The sequence below is a fragment of the Antennarius striatus genome, chromosome 5 (assembly GCF_040054535.1).
Source record: "Antennarius striatus isolate MH-2024 chromosome 5, ASM4005453v1, whole genome shotgun sequence".
Lineage (NCBI taxonomy): Eukaryota > Metazoa > Chordata > Actinopteri > Lophiiformes > Antennariidae > Antennarius > Antennarius striatus.
In genome coordinates, this window is record NC_090780.1 from 1921993 (window position 1) to 1948446 (window position 26454).

Genomic DNA, 26454 nt, shown 5'->3' on the forward strand with positions numbered 1-26454 from the left:
TCTGTTCCCAAGTTTCTCGAACTGCTGGTGTTAAAAATCAATCTGTCAAACAATTTATATATATATATATATATATATATATATATATATATATATATATATATATATATATATATATATATTGTCACTGATAAGTCTCATATGGCTTCACTTCTCAATCAACACTTTGTCAACTCAGTCCATGTCTCTTCTGCCAAGTCCCCCATTGCTGCCCAATCATTTTTTACCAATACCTTCCTGCTCAGGCACCTTCTCCTTTAGTCCCATCCTGACCTCGGAGGTTTTAGAGGAACTCATCAAACTGGACCCTAACAAGTCAGCTGGCTCTGATGGGCTCGAACCCTTATTTTTAAAAGTTGCTGCTCCTGTCATTGCCACCCCCATCTCGTATCTATTCAACATGTCTCTGGAGCTGTTTGTTTTTCCTTCAGACTGGTAATCCGCTTTGGTCTTTCCACTCTTTAAAGGTGGCTCTAGCTCTGATCCCAACTGCTACAGACCTATATCCATCCTACCGTGCTTGGCCAAGATCCTAGAAAAATTGGTTCATAGACAGCTCGGCCACTTCATTGCTTCTAACGATATTCTGTCCAACCTACAGTCTGGGTTCCGGCCTGGCCACGGGTGCACTACAGCCACTTTGAAGGTTCTGGATGATGTTGTTACCTCCTTGAACTCCAAACAGATCTGCATTGCTGCCTTTATTGACTTATCCAAAGCCTTCGACTCTGTCATCCACTCCATCCTCCTGCAGAGGCTCACTAGCATCGGTCTGTCATCACACTCCTGCAACTGGTTCGCTAGCTACCTAAACAACAGAGTTCAGCAAGTAAAGTCTGTAAATGTCCTGTCTGACCCTCTTCCCATCGTGAAAGGGGTGCCTCAAGGTTCCATCCTGGGACCAACGCTGTTCTCCATCTACAGCAACGATGTAGCCAAGGATGCCGGCAATTCCAAGTTTCACCTATATGCTGATGATACCATCTTATACTCAGTAGGCCCTTCTCTCCACTCTGCAGCATCCATACTACAACTTAGTCTCTTTCATGGCCTTCATCTTTCACTCAACACCAAGAAAACCAAATGCATTATTTTTGACCGGACACATGATTCCACCACTGCCCCTAAAATCCTCTGTGCTGATGGCTCTGAACTGGAGTTTGTGACCAGCTATAAACACCTCTGTCTCTGGTTGGACTCATCCCTCTCCTTCACCATCCACATCAAGCACCTGCAATCAAAAGTCAAAGCTCACCTGAGCTTCCTCTACAGGAATAAGGCCTCCCTGACCCGTTCAGCCAAACGCACGCTTGTGAAAATGACCATCCTGCCCATATTTTATTATGGTGACACCATCTATAGGATGGCTTCCCTTTCTACCCTTAGTAAACTGGACACTCTCCACCACTCTGCCATCCGTTTTGCTACAGGCGCTCCATTCAGAACTCACCACTGTGACCTGTACAACCTGGTAGACTGGACATCCCTCCACACCAGACGGCTCCACCACCGGCTTCACCTCATTTACAAATCCATACTAGGAAAAACACCTCCCTACCTCTCCTCCCTTCTACACTTTTCCCATCCTGCCCTCAATCTTAGGTCCAGGAAGCTCATCAAACTCTCCATCCCTAAAGCCCCTACTGTCTTTGGTCGCAGTGCTTTTCGATTCGCTGCAGCTAATGATTGGAACACTTTTCAAAACACCCTCAAACTCACTGTCCCCATATCACTCACTGCTTTTAAACAAAACCTGCATGAAATTGTAGCTGACAGCTGCACTTGTTGAGTCTCTCTCTCTCTCTCTCTCTCTCTCCCTCTCCCTCTCTCTCTCTCTCTCTCTCTCTCTCTCTCTCTCCCTCTCCCTCTCCCTCTCTCTCTCTCTCTCTCTCTCTCTCTCTCTCTCTCTCTCTCTCTCTCTCTCTCTCTCTCTCTCTCTCATTCTCTTTTGTATTGTATTTATTTTTCTTTATATTTTCTGTATAATGTATAACTTTGTGTTTATTTCAGCCTTCCTCCCCACCCCCACACCTCTAAGGGCCTCTGCTCTTTGTTCAGGCTGAATTTGTAAATAAGAACCTGTTCTTAATTGCTTGCCTGGTTAAATAAAGGTTAAAAAAAAAAGGTGGTTTAATATCAGTATGGGGAGGGTTCATAAATGTTTTAATTACCATAAATAATATGATAAATAGTTTGTCGCTCTATTGCGGAATTTGTTAATCGCGTGTGGTTCCTGGAACGCATGAACCACTTAATTCTAATAATCAGTTCATTCTAATAATCAGTTTGTCAAATTAAATTTTAGATATTGCCAATATTGTCAGCTTCAATCTTGTTAGACTATAAAATGTTCTTTTTATTTTTCATTCAAACTTAACACCTAAAGTAGAATTACAGCCTCACATCCAGATGAAAGGAAATGTTGTAACTGATCTGCTCCAATGTCAGACCAGCAAAAACGTGACGTTACCTCAGCTCTAAACCAACAAAATCAAAGGGACACAAGCTTTGGGATTTTTCTTAGTTTTAGGGAACGTCTAATAAGGCCGTGTCGATGTGACCTGGTGTTCATCTGAGTGAAGAGTGAAGTGAGGTGAGAAAAAAATCCATTGATTTATTTGGATGCGTCTGTTTGGCAGTTCATGCACAGAAGTTAATTTGATGATGTCTTTTGTGCCTCATGCTGACCCCCCCCCGTGTGATCCAACAAACAAACAGACAACCAGATTAATAGGATAGCTTGCTGGCAGTAATTACAAACACTCGTCAACACAGTGTAGATGACCCAAGTGGACATGGACTGATGACAGGATGAAGGACGTTATGCAGGATGTGAGTCGCAGAAGTGCAGCTCAGGGATTTAATGACAAAATACTGACGACATATGAATAAGTAAAACTAATTCAGATAGAAATATTGTTCATCCATCCATCCATGTTTTTTCCTTGATGAGACAACCGTCATCATCAATAAGTTTAATCAGGGGATCAATACAGCACACAGGGAATAGAGCAAGACGGAGAGGGACAGAACAAAAAAAGCAAGTAAATACAAGAAGAGGAAATGCACCAAATAATTCATGTGGAAATAGATAAATAAATTAAGTAATTAATTAATAAAAATATATATATATATAAATAAATAAATAAATAAATAAATAAATAAATAGATAAATAAATACATACATAAATAGATAAATAAATAAATACATACATACATATATACATAAACAAATAAATAAATAAATAAATTCATGTTGATCAATGGTGAAAACAATAATTCTTTGAATTTTGTGCAACACGGAGCAAATCTGAGCTAATGTTCAGTGAGTCCAGGTCACTTCCTTCCCATGCTGACCAGCCCCCCATCATTGGTTACTTTAGAAACCGAAGCACGGATTGCTTGACCTCCCTCTTCCTGCTGTTTGGCCTGTAGGCCCCGTCTACAATATCTACTAGAGACGTTGAAGGGTGAACACAGTAGGAAGCGAGCTAAAAGTCTCTCTGAAGAAAGAAGCAGATTATATATAGCTGCTGATTAAGGCAGAGATGAGAACATGACCTACATGCATAACAATATTTTCTCTCACTTTCCACTAAAGAACGAGCCTCTGTCCAGGACCAGGACTCCACAACTGGGAGAAAGACTCTAATTATAACCCCAGAGTCACATTTCAATACACATCTCATTAATATTTCTTTATTATTGAGGTTAATAATGGATTTAGAAGGACGAGAGAGAGTTGGCAGAGCCTGTGGCACGGCAACGACCACGTCTGTCGGGCAGGTAAAGAAAAATTGTTGCTATCATCCGTTTGTCCCGTATCGTGTATCAGATTATAGCTCAAGAAGATAAGTCCTTTTCACACGCAGAGCCTTGTTCTCAAAATAGCCATTCCCCTGGGAAGATGATGGGGGGATGGAGAGAAATAAAGAGAGAAGGTTTTCTCCTGCAGCAGCAGTCCGTCCCACTGAAGCCAACGATGGTACCAATGGTGTCTCCGTCTGACTCCAACAGAAACACAAGTCCCAGCTCAGACTCAGTTCAAGTCTTTAACCAGCCACCTGTGGCTGATTTACCCCTCCCAGTCCTGGACACAGAAAGTGGCTGATGAATCAGCATATGAATGTACCTACAGTATATTCTCTTGGAGAAGACACTGTCTACTCTTCCACAGCTTTGAAAAAGCACGCTGTCATCGACGTAACATCACTGCGAAATGTTTTATTTCTTCTATTTTTTTTATGCCAAAGTTCTTTATCAAATTAATGCGTCTGCGTGCTATTTGGTTTTCCAAATATATTTGACATTTGGACGTCATTTATGGACCTCCAACCCCAATAGAAGAGCTGCAGCCTCGACAACTCAGTGTGGCTGCTGCTAGTTCCATTACTACCTGCTATTTTGAAACCGCATCACTTTTTTCCAGTATTTCTTCTAAATGTTTTCTTTGATGGTCCCTATGAAGGCTAATAGATGAACTGAGTTGATAAATATACAAGTTATTTCACTACACCCTGCAAAAAATCACCATAGTGTACTTCAGGGGTTGGTCAAAGCACCAGGGACGACGTGAAAATGTGTTTGAAAGTAATTAAATTACAGGTTTGCAAATGAAAATTTAACTAACGGTTGTCACCGTTAGTTAAGGCCTCCTGACGTCTGTGGTTGGTGCTGAAGCAAAGAAAAGAAAACGTACATTTCATTCTACCAATCACCTTCAAGGGGGAGATATTTCCCCTCCAAATTGCAAATTTAAAAAAGTTCATATTTTATCAATAAAGTATTCAACTTGTACGTAGAACACATGTGCAGCCAAGGCCCAAGCAGTTCTTCACACATCTGGATGACTCGTCTGACCCAGACTCCACGTGGACAATGGAAATCGGTGCAGTTGTTTCTTGAATAATTACAAAGAATTGACGAGGCCCTTTATTTGAATCTACTCCAGATTGTAACGGCTCCTTGCCTGGCCCAGCTACAGTAATATTCATCCATCAACAAATAAACCAGCCAACCTGCCAACCAACCAACCAACCAACCAACCAATGGTCACGGTTCAAATTTTGACTTCATTAGTGGAAGTTGAAAAAAATATTTTAGTATATTGTGCAACAGTGACGTGCAGTCAGGAAAGAAAAAAGTGGAAAATGTAAGAAATAGTTATTTTTTTCCAGTGATGAGTATTATAAATTTAACGTCACTAATTTTAGCTTATTTTTACCGAAAATTGCTGAATTTTCACATTTACATCTGAAATACTGATTAGAGACTTGCGGTGAATCATTGATCACCATGGGTTGATCAATGACTGGACTAGCTGTCGAGCTAAACAGTGAGACCGTAATGCTATCTCTTTAAATGTCGCTATTAAAATGTTCAAACACGTTTGCTCTATGAACTAAATTTCCATAGTTTAGCTGATGTACAGTATATAATGTAGTGTTTTTTGTCAACAACTGCATGTGTGTAACGTCTTTCTGGAGTTCAGTGGTCCTGAAACAACTGGGAAAAGGCACTAAGTGAGGCACGCATTTCTCCTGCCTCATGATAGGGGGCGCTGATGATCCCAGAGATTTTTCTTAGGACTATTCTGCTGCAGAATAAGTGACAGTAAGCTACAAACAAGTTATCGATGCTTTTGTTCAGGAGGAGCTGCTTATGGACTTCATTTTATAAGTAAACATAGAAACAAAAATGTAGGTAACAATTTTTTTAATCAAATGTGTTAATTTGTGTTACAATTTGTATTGGTTAATTATTCTGCTCTGAGAATTTAAAAATAGCCCACTCACTGCTGCTAATTAAATGGTGAATCAGCTAGACTGTAGGTTCATGTGTTCGTAAATGTGATTATGATGAAGTCAGTGCCTCACCAGCCATGAACCTCATCGTAATTTTTTCCCGTGAACCCCTTTGGATCCGGCATGAAGACCCACATGGACTGAAAAATAGATTCCAGATATGAATTGTACCAATATCAATTAGAGTGTGAGGAAATGGAAATAATAGAGACAGTTTGATTGAGGTATAATTTTGACAACTGGTAACTATTTCAATTTCTGCCATAATCAAATATTAGGAACATTTCAAACATGTCTGTACAAAAATTGAATAATTTTTGAAAAAGCAATAGATCACAATCGGCTATGAAATAAATAAATATCTTTTGCCTTGTGAAATTTATATTGTAAAATGAACAGGAAAAGGAAAAATCAAGTGAAAACACTTCAAATTATCTTACAAACTGAATGAAGGAGCAACAGCATCACAGGTCGACCATGAACCCTAACTGTTCTGAATAAATGTGTCTCACATCACCAGCATTACATTTACACTCACCAAAGTGTGCCTCAGTCTACAGACAATGTAGTCTGTGAGATTTCCTTCAATATGGTTTTTAAATATAAAAAGCTGACTATCAGCCAGAAACAAATTCCAGCACTGTCTGGTGGTGGATGGGCCTCGGGTGAGAGAGTGTGTGTCTGGTTGTTGTCGAGCCAAAGAAGAAAATGTTATCATCACCTCACAGAATGAGAAGAGGCATTTTTATCCACTTAGTTTAGCACTAAACTTTGGCTTATTTCCAAAACAGCAGCACAATAAATACACTCAATATCAGCCAGATAGTTCAACATCAGGAGAACCAGAGGGTGGATCTTATCGTGTTGTACGGACCATTTAGAGGTCGTGTTATATTTTGTCACTGGCATCTTTAACCCTAATGATACAGAAACACGATGGAGGGATGATGGGAGAAGGAAAAGAAATGGAAACGATGGAATTCAATGTGACAAGGAGAGGATTCCTGCAAAATTATGATCATACATCTGATCATACATCATACTTTAACAGAAGTGTGAACAAACATTCTGAAAAGAATATGGACATACGAAAATACATACATACATATATATATACAGTATATATGTGTATGTGTGCAATAACCCAAAGCACTTGTTAGACCTATAATGTCCAACAAAAATTGGTGCATTTGAAATAACGTGTTTTTTTGTTTTTTCCTCCTATGATCATTTCGTTTTTCAATATAACTCAGGAACACAGAATGAGAACAAGTTGTGTTTTTCCTGCACTCTATATAGTTTTGAGATTTTCACACCACTTGTCAAGTGCATTGAAAGGCCATTTCTGATTGTTTAGCAGGTGAAGTGAACAACCAGGACAGAACGCTGTGAAAGATTTCAGTTATTGGCTTCCAGCTGAAAGTGAACCTGGAGGAGGTTGTGGGGAACACACTGTACTCCCAGTCCCATTTCAACGTGTTTTACTGAACCCAATTACATGCAAATGTTTAGTGTGCAGAGACTAAACTATTTTTTTCCCATAGGTATGTGGACGGGGTAAGCTATGCATTGGATGGGAAGACTAGATTAGGTTGTAGTGCATGGTTTTTTGAGTGGCTGGATACTGTGCAAATCATATTTAGATTTGTGTAAGCCTGTTCAGAAACCAAAGCCTTGAACTGTTTCATAAAAAAATATGTCTTCTTATTTTACGGCCTCATTTTATAAATATCTCGGGTTTTTTTGTTTCTGTTGCACAAAGTCCCGAACTGAATTCATACAGACATAAAACAAGCTTTTCTTTTTATTCATCTACATCGCTGCTCTGAGGCAAAAAACACGTTTTCAATGGGAAAGGAAGCTCTTTTTGCTATTGAAGTGCCGAGAAAAATCTGCAGTATTGTATTGCATTTGAATTCAGATTTAATATGGCACAGAAATGTATCTAAATATGTATAATTCCGTGCCTGTAAACAAAAAACGTGGCCTAGAAGGCTCACATAATTGTAACAAAAGGAAAATGCATCAAATGATAGGTTTGTAATTGCAAATGTCAATTCTCGGTTGGTGAAGAGCTGAACATGACTCTCGGAGCTGCTTCCTGTTGTGTAGGAGGTAATGGCTCCATTATGGCCTCAGGCTCAATGCTCAGGGGTCACTATTTGCATCGTATTGTCACCTTGACTCTTTGGTACCTTTCATGTGCAGCACAAAGGTACTGTTCTAATGCTTATGATGCATTTAAACATACACACAGATATTGTCGTATCGGTAAGGTCAGGCATGTTTTTCAGTAAAGAATGTTCAAAGTTAATTTATCCATTATAACCTGAGAATTAACAACAATAGATGTTTACAATTCTGAAACTATAGCAGCCACATATACAACTCCTTAGAAGGAAAACTACTACTAAATTTGATGAAGGAGGAAAACGGTCCACATCAACGCTGTTGTTAAGTCTCAAATGAGGGGAAACGTGACACCTAGATAGTCATTTCAGAGAAGATCTCTTCAACTCAGGACTGCTGTGGGAATGTTGGAGCTCAAAGCAGGCCAAAACACTTCATCATATATTTTGGAAGTACATAAAATAATTAGGAATATCATGAAAATACAAGGATTCCAACTTTAAACTAGCATATGAACATGGAGTTACTGCTTTCAGCAGTAGTTCCTCCTCTTTGCAGTGGTGGTGATGACAACTTGTGATAAAACGAGTAACGGACGTTATTTTTCAAAGTTCAATCACATGGCATAAAAGTAACAACATCTATTATAACGTACTGTATATCAATAATGAATTCTATTTCCAAAATCTAATAATACAAATATCCATTCATTAAAGCTTTGTGCTGTAACTTTCTGCAGCGACACATTGCAGAAGCCTCATATTAGCTTATCTGATCTTAAGATTTTATTTTCCAAATAAAAGAAGAAAACTGTGGATTTGACTTGACACATCAAAATCCTCCCATCTTGACCTGCCCTTTAATATAAAATGAGCATGTGGGTTTTCAGACAAACTCTACTCCTTTAATATAATCCTACCTGACCACTTGAAATATCGCAACCACAAAACTGACATACCTTCTGCCATTTTCTTTCCCTGAATGACATGTTTTGCATTTTCATATACAGCATTATCTCCCAAGAGAGTGAGGAAAAGAAAAAGTTTTTTAAAGGAACTCATAAATATTCTCCCACTTTACCTTCATAATAGAGTTCTTCACTCAGCCAAACTTTTTGGAACACTTTCAAGTTCACCCTGTCATTCATGCCACTAAATCTCAGTAAGCACTTGTGAAAGATTAAGAGCCTGTAGTGGAATCACAATAAAGGTGACAGCGGATCTCTCAATGGAGACTTCCCTGAGGCGCTGCAGAGATCTGACTTTATAATGCAGTTAAATGAATTCCTCAAAGTAATTTTAGGACTGAATGCCGGAGCCATAAATAAAGTGCTGCTGGTGGGGCATCAATTAGGACAAAAGACGTGTAGAAGCTCACGTAAAAAAAACCCAGACTGAAAGTGTTGATGATAAAATTGTTGTGTGTGTCTAAATACCACAAGGTTGCAAAGGGGGACAAATTGTAAAGATTTCTATCAGGACTGTTACAAATTGGCCAATTAATTTGAACTGTTTCTGCCAGAAGTGGCATTTCAATCACAGCGGTTCAGACCTTTTTTACACGTCACAGTCATGTCGAGCTTTGTATTCTCCAAAGACAAAATCCGAAGTGGAAAAAAAAAGATTATTTTAAGAACAAAAACACTAAAACGTAGCTCAAGATCAATCGTGCACGAATGAGTCAGTGTCTCACATGCATATTTTCTCAAGAGCTCAGATGTATTTGTTCAAACACTGCCTCATTATTTGGTGAGTGAGTCAAGCAGAATCCCACAGTACATAAATGCTACCGCGCCCACCTCCACTCACACTGGCAGCTCAGACGAGCTGCAGCATTCTGTAACACGGTGGAACATGTGGGCAGGCAGCTCAAGAATATTCAAAGGGGTTAATACAAATTATTCCACTAATTAGACTAATCCACCAAAAACATTTTGTGCTTCTATTATCTGAATCTATCGCTTGATGTGTGTGTGACAAACACAAATACACTATAGCAGAAATTAATCAAACAATGCTTGCAGTGTGAGCATGTCTATGGACAGTATTTTCTGTATCATAAGGGGTACCTTCAATGAGTGACCCATCCCAAAACTCGTTCATATACAAGGCGCACTGGACCATAAGGCGCATCTGATTATAAGGCGCAGCTCCAATTGAATGCCCTATTCTAAGATGGTTCTTCATATATAAGGAGCACTGGATTATAAGGCGCACCTTCAATGAACGACCTATTCCAAAACTATTTTCATCTATAAGGCACACTGGATTACAAGATGCACTGGATTATAAGGCGCACACTCGATTGAATGTCCTATTCCAAAACTTGTTTTTCATATGTAAGGCACACTGGATTATATGGGGCACTGGATTATAAGGCACACCTTCAATCGAATATCCCATTCTAAAACTGTTTTTCATATATAAAACGCACTGGATTATAAAGTGCACTGGATTATAAAGCGCACCTTCAATGAATGAAACAAAACTATTTTCATATATAAGGTGCACTGGATCATAAAGTCCATGTGGATTACAAGATGCACTGGATTATAAGGTGCACACTCGATTGAATGTCCTATTCTAAGATGGTTCTTCATATATAAGGAGCACTGGATTATAAGGCGCACCTTCAATGAACGGCCTATTCCAAAACTATTTTCATCTATAAGGCACACTGGATTACAAGATGCACTGGATTATAAAGCGCACACTCGATTGAATGTCCTATTCCAAAACTTTTTTACATACGTAAGGCGAAATGGATTATAAAGCGCACTGGTTATAAAGCGCACTGGATTATCAGGCGCGCCTTCTATTGAACGGCCTATTCTAAAACTATTCTTTCATATGTAAGGCACACCGGGTTATAAAGCACACTGGATTATAAGGCGCACTGTCGGTTTTTGAGAAAATTAAAGGCTATAGGTGCGCCTTATAGTGCGGAAAATACTGTTTATACCTCACAGTCTTCATGGCCGTGTTCACGTCTGTTACTCACCCCAACGTCGTCATGGTGACAATAGTGTACCAGAAGGAAGCTGGGATGCTGGTGAACTTGGTGGAGCTGGAGCCCTTCTCCGCGTAGAACATGACGGTGGCGAAGATGATGATGGCCATGGTGAGCGAGAAGAGGAGGAAGCCCAGCTCCGAAGCGCAGCTCTTCAGCGTGTAGCCCAGGATCCGGAGGCCCTGCGAGTGTCGGGAGAACTTGAAGATGCGGAACACTCGAAAGACACGCAGGGTCACGAATGCCCCGCTCACGTCCTCGTTGTTGGTCATCACCAGGCCGATGTAGTACGGCAAGATGGCCACCACGTCGATGATGCTCATCACCGAGCGCATGAAAAGGTAGCGACTGGGCGCGGCGAACAAACGCAGCAGGTACTCCACGGTGAAGATCATCACGCAGGCCGTGTCCATGCAGAAGAACGCCACCGTGTAGCGCTCGCCACATGGCATGTCCTTCTGGCTGGGGGTGAAACCACAGGGAACCGTCTCCACCACGTTAGTGATGACTGAAATGGCGATGAAGAACCCGGTGACGTAGTAGAAGACCAGGGCCATGGTGGAGGTGTGGGGGTTCTCAAAGGCCCGCCACATGGTCTGCCTGAAACTCATGTTGGGCAGCTTCTGGTCCTTGTTCTCCTCCTGGTCGTCCTGCATCCGCTCTAGGTTCTCCCTCTTCCTGTCCTTGTACTCCTCGTAGCAGCAGTCCCCGATGATCTCAGGGATGATTCCGAAGAAGGTCAACTCCTCGTCGTAAGCGGAGATGCACTCGTGGCGGGGGTAATGGAGCTTGCCCGTCCGATAGAAGTTGAGGATGCTCCTGAAGGCGTCGGGGTCGCGGTCAAAGAAGTACTCCTTGGTCTCCTCGTTGTAGAAGAAGTCTTTCTCGGAGCTGCCCAGCAGGGTGTCGGGGTAGCGGTCCAGCGTGGTCCTCCACGTCTGGAAACGACGGCCGCTGACGTTCAGGACGATCAGCTCGTCCTGTTTCTTCCTCTCGTCTCTCGGCGCGATGGGCATGGGGCAGTTGGCAACGGGCATCCAGCCGATGGCTGCCGCCCTCGCAAAAGGGAGCCATGCCGCCACTCCCGTCGCCATGGCGAAGCGGTCTTCAAACTGGTCCTCCTCGTCCTCACAGCTCAGGTTCCACAAAACCAAATGGCATCTGAGATTACAAAATAAAAGAAACAAAGAACACCAGACCATCACCAAAATATCACTTTTTACCAAATAGGAAGGTTGTGTCCTTTAAAGTTTGTTTGAGGTTTTTTTTTTTTTTTTTCAATTCAATTTTGAGTCAGTTTTCTCTGATTTAATTCCAACTCAAACAAGATATTCTCAAAATGTAATCCAGTTTTCAGGAATAGGTGATATTCCGTAACAATCTATAGCATCACTATCAGGTTTTAACACTAATATCTCACAACACAGCCAGATTTAGAGCCTTTTTGGTGGGGGTGTCCATATTTATGTCATAAATAAACACATGAGCAGTTCACTTCCACCCATTAGTCCGTTGTCTTTGCTTTTGTTTAATCATAACTCCTCACATGAGTCTAGAGATTGGTTCTAGCTTACTTAAAGGTCTATAGTGTTACACAAATGATGTATTTGATTAAAAAAAACAACTAAAAAAAAGGTCTGACCCTAAAACCTCACAATAAGGTTTAGATGACATATATGATTCATGATTTCTACAAACATCTCAATCCTATAACAGATTCCTCTTGTGCGTGATTGAGTTGTATAAAACTAAATAACCTTTGGACCAAAAACCATATTTATTTACACACATGATTAACAGTGACCACTGTTGATTGGTTGGACAAGCATCAGCCCCCAATGCTACTTACATGAGTCTTGAGCATCAAGGGATGGACTGACTGGGAAATAAACCTGTTGAATTGGAGGCAACTCCACATTTTTTGTTACCCATGCTTTGTGCAAGTTATAGTGAGGTTCCTTCAAAATTAAAACATGAATGACTTGACAGTTCTAAATAAATACCTGGTGAGTTGATAATGTTTATCTACAGTTTTGTAGTATACATTGGCATTGATAAAAACAGGAAATAACATTTGCGCACCTGACGATCTCGTTTTGAAAACACATCACGGATCTGAAGCCAAACGGATCAGACAGAAGATATAAACACACTCACCGATAAAAGTAGAGGAAGGGAGGGAAAATCCCAACTTTTCCACACTGGGAAAGAGTTTCTGTGAAGACTGAGGCTTCATGTAGGGACAGGAGGAGAAGCTGGGGTCCAGCCGGCGGAACGCAGCGGCGCGCAGCGCCTCTCTTCCCCCATCAGGTCGATGGACTCATGCGACGAGCAGCGCGCACAGATCGCGGTTGATGGGGCAGAATGAAGCCGTCAGTGGAACAACAGAGGGAGTTTCAGAGGGAACCGGTCTTGTAGATTTCCTTTTACTTGATTGCACATCGTGGCTTCCTTTAGTTTTCCTCGATAGTGTTTTATAAAGTGAGACGTGATGTCGAGGCGCAGCGCGCACCTCTCTCCAGCGCCAACTGAGCCCACAATGCGCGCCTCTCCCTCCTGTGCCAGCTCCGTGTCATCAGCTCTCCGTCCCCCCTGCCTCCTCGTCATATATGACAGTCATCCTCTCAGTCACACTACAGTAAAAAAAAAAAAAAAAAAGTATTTCAGCCATAAATGATAGCGGAGGTTTTTAGATTTCATCCCTGGAGACTAAATTATGAAGGTTTTTTATCATTTCATGCATTTGGATGATGCGCCTTCACAATTTTAGTAAATTAGGACTCAGGTAAATTTAATTTGTATCAGAAATTTGACTTGACTTGCAATACGTACATCAGACACAACCCTCCACTATCTGACCCTCAATCCTTTGAGGAAAACTCCTCCACAAGCAATTGATTTAAAAAATGGAAGAAAAACCAGCAAGCATGTGGCAAAACACTGGATCCTGCATTGCCTGATTGACAATCCATTCTTGGTGATTGCCTACTGAAATAAAGCTGCATAAAGTTGAGTAAAGTTGAGTTGATCACATCTTTGAAAACTCCAAAGACATGAATCTAAGTCTAAGATCTTAAACAACTTATTTTTTACAAATGCAAATTTGTAATATATGCAGTGTAATAAAAATGTAATTAAAATTATTTAGAAAACTTTTACTAATAAATAATACGAAATAATACTAAGAAATAAATAAGGAATAAATAAATAAATAATACTAAATAATATATAGTATAAGATAAATATAATAAATATCATATATATATATATATACTGTATATATATATGTGTGTGTGTGTGTGTGTGTGTGTGTGTGTGTGTGTGTGTGTGTGTGTGTGTGTGTGTGTATAAATATAGCATGATAAAAATGAATTAGTACTTAGGCATCACAGCTACTACATGTAAGGTCAGTACTGCACACATACTGAAGGTTCCCTCGTGATTTTCCTCAAGCTGTAATCATCAGATTGTGAAAAAGGACTATTGTGGTTGAGAAAGGGAGCCTCATCATCAGAGGAGAACATGCACCGAGCTGGGCTGTCTCTGCCACCAAACAGGTCTTCGGTCACCTCAAGGGACTGCTGTAGCTGGAGGGGGTGTGTGGGGGGTGGGGGGTGGGTTTGAATGGATGGCCTTGTGTGTTTCTGAGAAGAAAGAGAGAAGCACAGCAAGAAAGGAAGCGGGAGTGTGAGACTGTGTGGCCTTGGTGTTATAGCACAGATGGGCTATTGATGGAGTCCACTACATTCAGATGTTCTGATGAACTCCTGGAACCTTTCAGAATATTCATAAAGCAGGTCTGTATGTTGGTTTTTGTTTGTTTGTTTTGTTTTTTTGGAAGGGTTTCATACACTTCTCTTTCATTTGAGGTCTTTGACACCTCTGGAGTCGAGGAATGAAAAAAATTTTTCTATGTCTTTCTTTTTTCCTGTGAACCTGTCTTTCATTTGTAGTGCAGCCACTTATATTTCACTGAATGCACTCAGTAAATAGACCAGGTCTTTGAGGAGAAATCATAAAGCACAAAATCGCACAATGCCAACGTCTTAGCTTCATCAAGAGTTTCCCACAGTGCTCAGATTTTAAAATAAATACATAATTCACTTAAAGCAATAAAAAATAATTAAGATGCTCAGGATTTCATGACATTTCAAAAATGTAGTGAAGCAGAATCAATGATATCCACATATACATATCATATATATGTATGTATATATATATATATATATATATATATATATATATATATATATACTGTATATATACTGTGTACATATATACTGTATATATATATATATATATATATATATATATATATATATATATATATATATATATATATATATATATATATATATATATATATATATATATATATATATATATATCAGGGCCACTGTCCAGGATGAGACATCAAAAACCCAAGAGTACATCAGGAAGATGGCCCCAACAGATGAACTGTTCAGTGAATGCCTTAGACAGCAGAAACCTGAGGAGGAAGAGGAGGAGGAGGAGACAACATGGAGGGACAAGCCCCTACACGGCATGTACCACCGTCAGATAGAGGAAGTGGCTGATATCAAGAAGACCTACCAATGGCTGAATAAAGCTGGACTGACAGACAGCACAGAGGCACTGATCATGGCAGCACAAGAACAGGCCCTAAGTACAAGGGCAATAGAGGCCAATATCTACCACAGTACATCTGACCCAAGGTGCAGGCTATGTAAAGAAGCCCCAGAGTCAGTCCAGCATGTGGTAGCAGGGTGTAAGATGCTCACCAGTGACCCCCAAACTGGAAGAGTGGCTCCAGCAGATTCCTGGAACAACATCTGAAGCCTCAGTCCAGAAGAGCGCAGTCCTAGGAACAGCTAAGATACTGACAGAACCCTCAGACTCCCCGGGGGTCTGGTAGAGGACCCGAGCTTGAGGATGACACACAAATACCACCCCACAAGGGTGAGAGGAACATTTATATATATATATATATATATATATATATATATATATATATATATATATATATATATATATATATATATATATATATATATATATATATATATATATATATATATATATATATATATACTGTATATAACAGCCAACATTAAATATTATATAAAAATAGTAATATTACCAAATTATAAAACAAAACAAAAAATATTCAAAGCCCTACTTGTTAAAATAAGAGCCCATGGACAGCATATTACATATCACAAATGACATAATTGAAACAGTCTGCACTGTGGAAGTATATCTTCCATACTTAAATATATATTGTGCACACGCATAACGTACTGTATATCAAAGTGCACAGTATGCATGCAGGCTTACAGTGTGTTATGTATTAACTTTTATAATCCTACACAAACATCCAAATAATTTCGGTAAAAAAGAATCCCACCATTTCTTTCAATAGCACAAAAGCAGCATGTGCACCTGGGGCGAAATCTATGGCGCAACAGAATCTGAGGAAGTTCTGTCTGTGCTATTATTATTATTATTATTATTATTATTATTATTATTATTATTATTATTATTATTATTATTATTATCTTTATTATTATTATTATTATTATTATTATTATCGTCGTCGTTATTATTATTATTATTATTATTATTATTATTATTATTATTATTATTATTATTATTATTATTATTATTATTATTATTATTATTATTACTATTATTATTATTATGGCCGTACACTTCTAGCTTTGACTGAGGCAGTTGAATTCAATTAGATCTCTCATACTTTTGACATTTTATCCAAGATTATTTTGTTCCATGCATTTCATTCAACCTCCCTTGGTTTTCATGGCTGTATTAGCCAAACATTTCTTTTTCTTTGACCTTCAAATGTGGTTATTCTCTTATGAAGAACAATAATTATATGAATGGATTTTGTGTAGAAATATAAATGAATGATAAATTACTATTATTGTTCTTGCAGCTTTCACAAAGCAGCAGCCCCACTTTATCTCCAGAGCAAAAAAATAACCTTTAAGACAACGGATGCTGACCACTCTTACACACTGCACACAACAAAACCCTGGCTGTAGCTATGAATCTTTCATGAGTGGCTGACACCAACATTTCATAACTAGACAGCATTCACAAAGCTACGGCGCGTAAGCGGCTCGGTCTATCCCCTGTGAAGCTCACTTCTAAATGCAATTTCAATCTCCCTGTGGCACCCTTCCTTTTTTTTTTTTTTTCCACCAATCTGTAATGCAGCTCACCTCCACAGAGGCCTGGTTTCCTCTCCTGGAAGAAGAACTGCATCTCACCTTCACTCGTCTCCCTGATGAACACCATGAGTAGACAGCCAATCAATGAACCGTACAGTGTGTGTCTGTAACGCCTCGTCCCACACCAGGAAATACAAACATATACATTGAACTTCCTTGGCTTTAGTATTCCATTTTTAATTATCACATGTTTCTGTTGTTAAAATGCTTCCATATGTTGTGCAGGAACGTGTCGTATGCACTATAGAACACAAATGCACAGTTCTTCCTTTGACTGTATGGAGAATTGATGTTTTTTAGCTAAATTATTGTTTTTCTGTCTTTGTGTGGCCCAGAACAGTAAATACTGTTCTAGTGTGTGGAGACCAAATCGGAGCTACAAGCAGAGTGAATATTGGGCTCATCGCAGACAATCAGGAACACGTCTCCACGTGATTTAAATTGTTCCATCTCTGTTGGATTTGTAATCATTCAAATATCAGCTAACATTTGTTTTTTATCACATTTATTACTTGTTGAGTGTCACCAAACACTTATCACAAAACTGACTCTGAATTATTAGAAATGGTTTTTTTTAACCATCTACCTTTGAGGAATGATGTTTGTGAACTTTTAATCTATTCAACTATCACTTATTTATTTGTTTATGCAATTAAAACACTGGCTTCTGAATTGGTTTTGATGAATTTATGGGGGGAAAAAACTACGTTGTTAATGAATCTGTTGCAGAATAATCTGTTTTTCAACTGAATTTTGACATTACAAATTTCATTCATCTATTAAACCTTGTAATATCATTTAAAATCCAAATTTAAAGACTAAAAACATATAGTCTGACCAATGATGATACCAAAAATAATAAAGTAATAGCATCCTGTCACTTGGTGGCGTAATCCCAGTCTGCTGACTAATTAACATGAGTAGGAGAAGTTTAAATATAGAGAAATTTATGTCCTGAACCTGGTAATAATGAGTCCATAGGCAGCGCTCAGTAACTTTTTATAGTGTAAATATGCTGTATTTACAGAGAGATACAATGGAGAGGTGGTGGTGGATTAAGTTAAACGATGCTTTTTGGTTAAAAGTGATGCATTCACAAGAGATAAAAGTGAATAGAGTGAAAGAGTTATTGAATTGGTGGAAGTCAAATAAGTAAGGTGATCACTGGTGTTCTTTCAGACATCCATGCAAACATCTGGAGAGGCTGCAGGAAACAACAAAGAAAAGATCCAATAGAGTTTCTGAATCATTCAGTTTATGAAAAATCATAAGTGTGTATCTCAAAGCTAACCTTCATTCTAGCAGAGAATAGACCCGAAGAGATGGCGTGGGTGTGTGAGGAAAAAAAAAGGGATAAAATGAAAGACGGTAGCTTTGATTTTGTCTGAGTAGTCATCTTTTGATTCACATACAAATAGATCAGAGCCTCATGAGGTTTCTTTGTCGGAAATACAAACTTCTGCCTCTACAGGACAGATTCTACTGATCCGAACTTTTATTAGAGACACGGGGAAAGAAAAAAATAGAGACCAAGGATGGATTAACTGGGTTATTCACCAACAAAGTCAGGCAGAGCAGCTGTTGAAGCACTGCTATTTTAAAAGTGAAATTATTTTGACCTTGTAAGCCTCATGTTACCCCTCAGATCAAATAAGTCTTCAAAAATCTATCTTAATATCCCAAACATGACTGTCACCATTTCATTATGGACTAATTACCTGGAGTATAGTCCTTCAGTTGAAATGCAGGGTTGAGTTCTGCCAATATACATCAGCCTGATTTAATTTGGTTTTAATTGTATAATAACAATTAAAACTAAATATATCCATGCTTCATTTTTTGCAGCAATATTATATTTTAAAAAAATCACAGAAACCAGATTTGTTAAAAATGTTTCTTACCTGCATGTCAACCAGCCACCAGGAGGCGATCTAGATATTGTTGCTTCACTTTAAAGTAGCCCCTCGCAATGTCCATTTTTTAAATAAGGAATAAAATAGATTAAAAATGGACAATTTCAAATAACATTTGATCAGTTTCACCATAAATAAGTACAATCTAGTTTGTATGCAAATTTAAATTTCTTCAAAGTTAGTATGATATTAGTATTCTTTTTGTATTTAACAGCAGCTTGCAATGTGTTTGGTTTAAAGATGAACATAAGCCTCTAATGAGCAGAAAAAAACCAAGAGTACTCTTAAATGTCAGTGTCAGCATCATAGAATAATTATGAATCCATTTTTATTGAGTTGTATTTTCACACGAGCCACAGAATAATTAAGTTACATCATTTGAAGGACAAAGCAAGGTTTGAGATAGTGACAGCAGAGTACAAAAACAATTAAGTAACTGAATGTTTGTACTTTAATTTAACTACTCAAATGTTGTTACGCATCGTAACAAGCAGGGAGAGATTTAACTCTCCCCCATTATGTGTCATTACCCTTCATATAATAGCAATGTTATCTTAGTTCAGTATTTTAATTAAAAGTCTAATGAGTGCAGTGACTGTTCCAAGGACTCTGTGGCTGATTTATGACAAAGTGATCAATTATATACAGTAATTAATATTTTCATTTATAGTCATTCTGTCAGACAAATTCAAACCCAAACAGTTCAAATGAAACAAATGTCTGTTTCAGAAGTGTTTTATATTTGTTTTCTGGTACTGTATTGTATTGTGTGTGTGTGTGTGTGTGTGTGTATGCCCTTGTGAATGAATGACACCCTCACACAAATGAACACATGGCTGCTGATGTGAATGCCCGAGTGCTCCTCTCCTGCTTTGACCTACTTACTGTATGAAGGCTTACATCATCTGCAAAACTGTTACTTAGAGACATCAAAGCTTCAAGCAGATGGAAGAAAGACATCAGATGGCGCTGAGGGGAATACAGGCGGAACCATTTGGAACAAATCCACGATGATATTTCAATAAATTAGACAGCAATGAAGCGATGATTAAATCACTATTCAAATGGCAGAAATCTAATTTGGAGTGATTCTACCGCGATCATGTGTTAAAGTCGTTTGAGTAACAGAATTAAGAGTCGTGGAGCTCTGTGATGGCCAAATGTTAATATCAACGTGCAAACCTCTCAAAGTGACAAAGATAAAATGAGATCTTGACTTTTTTTCCATGTTCAACGTCTGAATTAAATCATTTTCCAACCCGAGCTGCATCTCTGCCCAGCTGCAGGTGAAAGAACAAAACAGGAGGAAAGAGCTCTGACCACAATGATCTTCCATCAAGATGTCACGCTGGACGCTCTGATGGCTTTTTAGTCATCAGTGAGAAGAGAAGAGCACTAGAATCCCACTGGGATGTGAACACACACACTGGGATGTGAACACACACACTGGGATTTGTTGCTTAACAACACGAACACACTGAGCACCACGGGTGGTTCTGGATGCTCCTGAGCCGAGGAGCAGAAGACACGGATGTGGATGCTGGACCAAGATGGAACACGGATCAAAATGGACCCATTAATAAGGAATCTGACCAGTTTCCTGTTCGACCGTCTCGTTTTGCATTTATGTTGGGCTCTGCCTCTTCCTGCTGTTTACAATTTGTTTGGTACGATATGATGCGCCGTCGAGAAAACTATATCAATCTATTATTATTATTGTCATCTCGATTGTGGATGGAGTTTGCCTTTCGTGGATTAATTTTATTTCTTTTTTTATTTTATTTTAATAAAGCTGAGACAGTATAAGGAATCTTATAAGTTGAATAAACCCCAGCAGAACATTGTGAGTGTCGTCACAAAACCACCAGCAGGAAGCCTGGAGCAGAACTGTTCCTTTGACTGGTTTTGTTTGCATCTAATCTGATTTTAAATCAAATCATAGGAAATAAAGACCTTTTCCCGTTGTGTTTCACACATACAGACCACAGCGTGCACACACTCCAGAGGCCAACAGACTCGTAAGGAGCAACGGTACATTAAAGGAAGCCACATGGCGCTGCCATCGGTTTTAGGACGGATTTGAACCACGGAACTGAGAATCCTAACCAGAAACCAACCGGCCACTTGTGAGATGACGACTCTATTTTAACCAGGTAGTTACTGACCCGGTTCCTTTTGAAATCCTAGAACTGCGTCTTGTGTCTGCGGGGGCACCCTTCACTCTGAACGGGTAAAAGAGTAGCAAGGGGATAATTACATCCTTCCAGATTTGAAATTTATAACCGGGCTGCTCACTGAATCCATCATGTGTGTTAGAAAAAAACATCTGCCTTTCTACCTCAGCCCCCCCACCCCCACCCAGCAGAGTTAGGTGACGACATGCTGCTTTATATTAGAATATTCTCTTACCTGCTTACCTTGCCTGTTTGTCAATGGCGTAATGTGTAATGCAACACATTCTATTAGTAGTAAAAACTCTGGGGGGGGGGGGGGTGTTGAGAAGCCAATCCAACAGAATCTATTCTAAGAGCGACTTGTTGCCGATCAGTTTCATTCTATGATAATTTATCTGTTGTGTTTGGAGCGGTTATATGGGGAATGGAAACCGTGTCTGAGAGAACTGATGAATGTGTTTTATGTGTGGAGATACTGAGACGGAGTCGTGGAGATGGAGGAGTTGAGTTTTAACAGCTTCTAGAACCCTGGACTGAAAAATTTGTTCTGGTGAGGATTAAAACAAACACTTTTATGCGAATTCTCTTTTTTCTCGTAACTCAATAAAAACCTTGTTTTCCATTTTTCTAACAGCAGAAATGCCTTGTCTTTAATTTAATCAAGACTGTATTTACTTTCATTATTATGCAGATTTTTGTTTTTGTACATTTCTGTGTCTTCTTTTTTATTTAAATGAATTCCCATTTTCCACATTTTCTTCAGCATTTGTTTGTTTGTTTGTTTGTTTGTCTGACTTTAATAGGATTGCACAAAAAGTACTTGATTAATTTTCATGAAAAATGTTGTGTGGGTAGAGGCATTGAAGAGCCCATTAAATTCCTGCATGGATCCAGATAGAGGCTCCCCCCCACCCCCCACACCATCAATTAAACTGCCTGATGGATTGCCATGAAGCTGGATGTAAGGGTGGGACATGTGCCATGAAAGAAATTTAATTTTGGAGGGGATCTACATAAAGGACAGGCTCCATGACTGCATCATTTCCTTCACCATTGTTAGAAAGGACGGTTTTCAAAAAATGTGATTAATTATGAATGATTTACTGGATAGATTTCCATTAAAAGCAGATGAAGTATGTCGTTTGTGCCAAACCAGGATATTCATTTTTGGAGTGGAGCCAGACTGAAGGGTGAATCCATGATTTCTTTTTCCTTTCATGTTAAGAAAATCCCACGGCCTCTCTGGAATACCCTTTGCTTTATTAATTAAAAAATTAGATTATTTGATATTAAAATTCATCTTTACTTGAAAAGAAATATTTTACTTTGCTTTTTGAGCAGAACCTAAACCATAAAGTGTAGAGGAATTCTCACTTCAAATGGTCAGAGTCCAGATTGCAGATCCTGAGCGTGTGTGCATGCGTGCATGTGTGTGTGTGTGTGTGTGTGTGTGTGTGTGTGTGTGGGTGTTTGGATCGACCACAGACATCAGACTCTGGTACCGGGGTGTGAAGACTGTGGCCAATCATCCAGCGGGGCGATAGCCGCACCAGATGTGAGGTATAATATAGAGATGACATTTAGATATTTCCAGGGCTGCAGTGAAGTTTGGCTTTAAAGCTACAAACTGACTTTGAAATATGAGCTTTAAACATCAAACAATTTAAATTGGATGCTTTAGTGAGGAATGTGGGTTTAGACATTATCCTTTATTGAATATCACGCTTGTGAGCTTTAACTTTAGCTTTAACTTTAATGTCCTTATATGAAGAAATGTATTCAATGGACAATATGTAAAAATATTCAGATTTTTCATTACTTATTTATTCTGTAGCACAGCATTTACTGAATATATATGAATTTATGAATGCATATGCATGACACACACATACATAGAAACAAAATATATTATTATAGTTTACAATGTTACACACTATGAACTAATATTTGATTCTATAAAATACATTTCCCTTCTTATGTTAAGGGATTTTTTACCTTCCTTATGACCTGACCAATTCTAAAACTGACGAGGTGGTATTATATCCAGTTCTCCTTGGCTATTATTATACCTCATTTATAAAAGCTCTGTCACTAACCTTATTCTGGGGCTTTAATTTCCAATTCCATTAGATTAGTGTGAAGTATGACTGAGTACTCAAAAATTTTTGGGTGGCGGGACCCAGACATTTCTGGCTGTGTCCAATTTCCTCCCAGCATGGTATGTGTGTAACGTTTGGGAAATACTTCACCTAAATACCTGAATCCCTTTAAAAGATTCATTTTTCATCATACCCCTCCCACCGTGAAACCGTTTCTATCAGAATTTTGTTTTTCTTTCATCAAGTTTCTTCAATATCTGTTGCAAAAACTTTCACTCTGCAATTTGTCTGACAGCTCAGATGTTCCAAAGTTGTTGTTTTTTTCCCACTGATGAAAATGACAGAAAATGTGGTGCTTTTTGCCCATTTCCAGGAATAAAAGGAGAACAAATGAACAAATGACCAGAGCCAGACAGACATACAAAGAAAAAAACAATCTACTTCAGCCGGTCTGATTGGGCCTTTGAATCAATCGGTCTGGGGAGTGATAACGACAAAGCTGGAGGTAAACACGGGACCATATGAGCAGTCACAACCTGCAATTTCACATGAAAGAGAGAATTACTTTACTCACTGGTGAAGTTGAAATGCATTTACTCATCTAACGACAGATCGGAGTGGGGGGGGGGGTTTACGCGCATCACATATTATTTTATCGGTTCAATACGTCCCAGTCGTGATCATAAAATTGATTGTGTCTCGCGGAATATTTTTAGTCAGACATCTGGTCAAGTCTCTGCAAAATAATCTGCTCAGATTTTGATTTTCTTGCAGGAACACACCCCGGATCCTCTCAGGTGGATCTCTGATACGGAGGGGAATAAGGGGATGCTTTGACAACCCCCTGAATCAATAATGGCACCATTTCAGTATTAAAGTGAAAAAAGGGCTTTCAAACTCACTTTAACAGAAAGGCACCCATAATCCCTTGGGATTCCTGCTAAAAAAAACAACAACAATATGTCTTTAAATTATCGATTAGTTACAGTCGCAATCTGTGAGAAAAAAACCAAAAGAGCTGTTGGTTATATTTTTTAGTCAATATGTAAACATGTCCATTAAAAAGAGAACTCTTAAATATACAGTTGGCTGTCTTCTTCTTCTCCTTTGGGCTTTTCCCTTCAGGGGTCGCCACAGCGAATCAATTTCCTCCATCTAGCCCTGTCCTTTGAATCCTCTTCTCTCACACCAACTACCTTCATGTCTTCCCTCATTACATCCATAAACCTCCTCTTTGGTCTCCCTCTAGGCCTCCTGCCTGGCAGTTCAAAACTCAGCATCCTTCTACCAATATATTCACTATCTCTCCTCTGGACATGTCCAAACCATCTCAGTCTGGCCTCTCTGACTTTATCTCCAGAACCTCTAACATGTGCTGTCCCTCTGATGGACTCATTCCTGATCCTATCCATCCTGGTCACTCCCAGAGAGAACCTCAGCATCTTCATCTCTGCTACCTCCAGCTCTGTCTCCTGTCTTTTCCTCAGGGACACTGTCTCTAGACCAAACAACATCGCTGGTCTCACCACAGTTTTGTACACCTTTCCTTTCATTTTAGCTGAAACTCTTCTATCACACATCACACCTGACACTTTCCTCCACCCGTTCCATCCTGCCTGGACACACTTCTTCACCTCTTTTCCACACTCTCCATTGCTCTGGACTGTTGAGCCTAAGTACTTAAAATCCTCCACCTTCTTGATCTCTTCTCCCTGTAACCTCACTCTTCCACTTGGGTCCCTCTCATTCACACACATGTACTCTGTCTTACTGCGGCTTACCTTCATTCCTCTCCAGTTGGCTGTATGGTACAAAAATTATGAGCAGATCAAGAATTAAGTCCATTTTAAAAGTTGCTTTCAGAAATCCCAATTCTGAACGCCAATTGTCAAATAGATAAACTGGCAGATTAGGATTAGGATTCTCGTCATGCTTAACAGGAACACATGAGGTTGTAATAAAATAACTTTGGTTGTTGGTGTCTTGATTTTATCAAGAATTAAATATACAAGAGCTAAATTCTAACGAATGGGACAAAATGTTTCCAGGGCAGGAAAGTCAGTGATTCAACTCCCATTACCTTCACTTTGTATGTGTAATTTACATTTTATTTGTTTCAAAGGTAGTTAAGAATTACTCTCTACAACAACTGCTACTTCTTTAATGGATGCTCACAAAAAAAGTGTGAAGGTTTGCTTGAAGGTTTCAAAACCTTCTTCTTAATTATTTTGGCTTCTTTGTGTTTTGGTGTTTTTGCCCAAGGCCATCATCATATTCACTTGATTTAACAACTCTGCCTCATTTCCATTCGTTTTCTTGGAATGTTGTCCTCCGTGACAATTACTGCATTCCCCACTGACACGTTTCTTCTGGGTTTTTATTCCGCTGTTGTCTCATTCTGTCACACAAATGTTCCCAAACAGAAGTGCCAGGGGAAGAAGCAGCACTGAAGCCTTCATAATGGACTAACGATTGTGTGTGACAAGGGTGAACATTCTTGAGGTTACTGTTTGTGTTTATGGTGAGTGGACATTTGTTCACAATTGACACGAATGCATGGAAAAATGACCAAGATAAATAGAACCAAATAGAATAAATCCAATATGTTGGCATGAAGTCTCCATGTTTTACATCCCGCTTCGAAGCGGCGATGTATTGTAATTGTCAGATGAAACAAAAAGCAGATTACTCAGGCAGCAAAGGGGATAAAAAGAAGATGATGACCTTGACCTTGACAAAAGTAGGTCAAGGTCAAATTTGAACTTTTTTACACTCAAAATAAGATGAGTAGTTTGCAGTGTAAGACCATAGATCAAAGCTAGTGCTTTGATCAATGACAGTACGTCAGAGCACTAGCTTTGATCTTTGACCTATGCAAAAGTAAAATTTTGAATTCAGGGGTGTCGAGGGATGTTACAGTCTGTGACTGCATTGGTTCTAGTTTACTGGATTTGTTTGGAAATCAAACCATGATTTTATGCACAGAAAAACACCAGGATTCACTCTTAAACTGCCTGAGAACCACCTGAGAGTTGATCAAGACATGCAACCTTACACCCGTTATTGAAGCC

The 26454-nt window shown here is 39.1% G+C and overlaps 1 protein-coding gene across 1 annotated transcript in view; it reads right to left on the reverse strand.

The window, feature by feature from the left end:
* The window catches only part of LOC137595745 (A-type voltage-gated potassium channel KCND3-like), a 67562-nt gene extending 55525 nt beyond the window's left edge, over positions 1-12037 (reverse strand). Inside the window, exon 1 of the mRNA XM_068316007.1 lies at positions 10935-12037. Within this exon, the coding sequence (XP_068172108.1) occupies positions 10935-12037 (1103 nt within the window). The remainder of the gene's footprint in view (positions 1-10934) is intronic.
* Positions 12038-26454: the final 14417 nt, after the last annotated feature.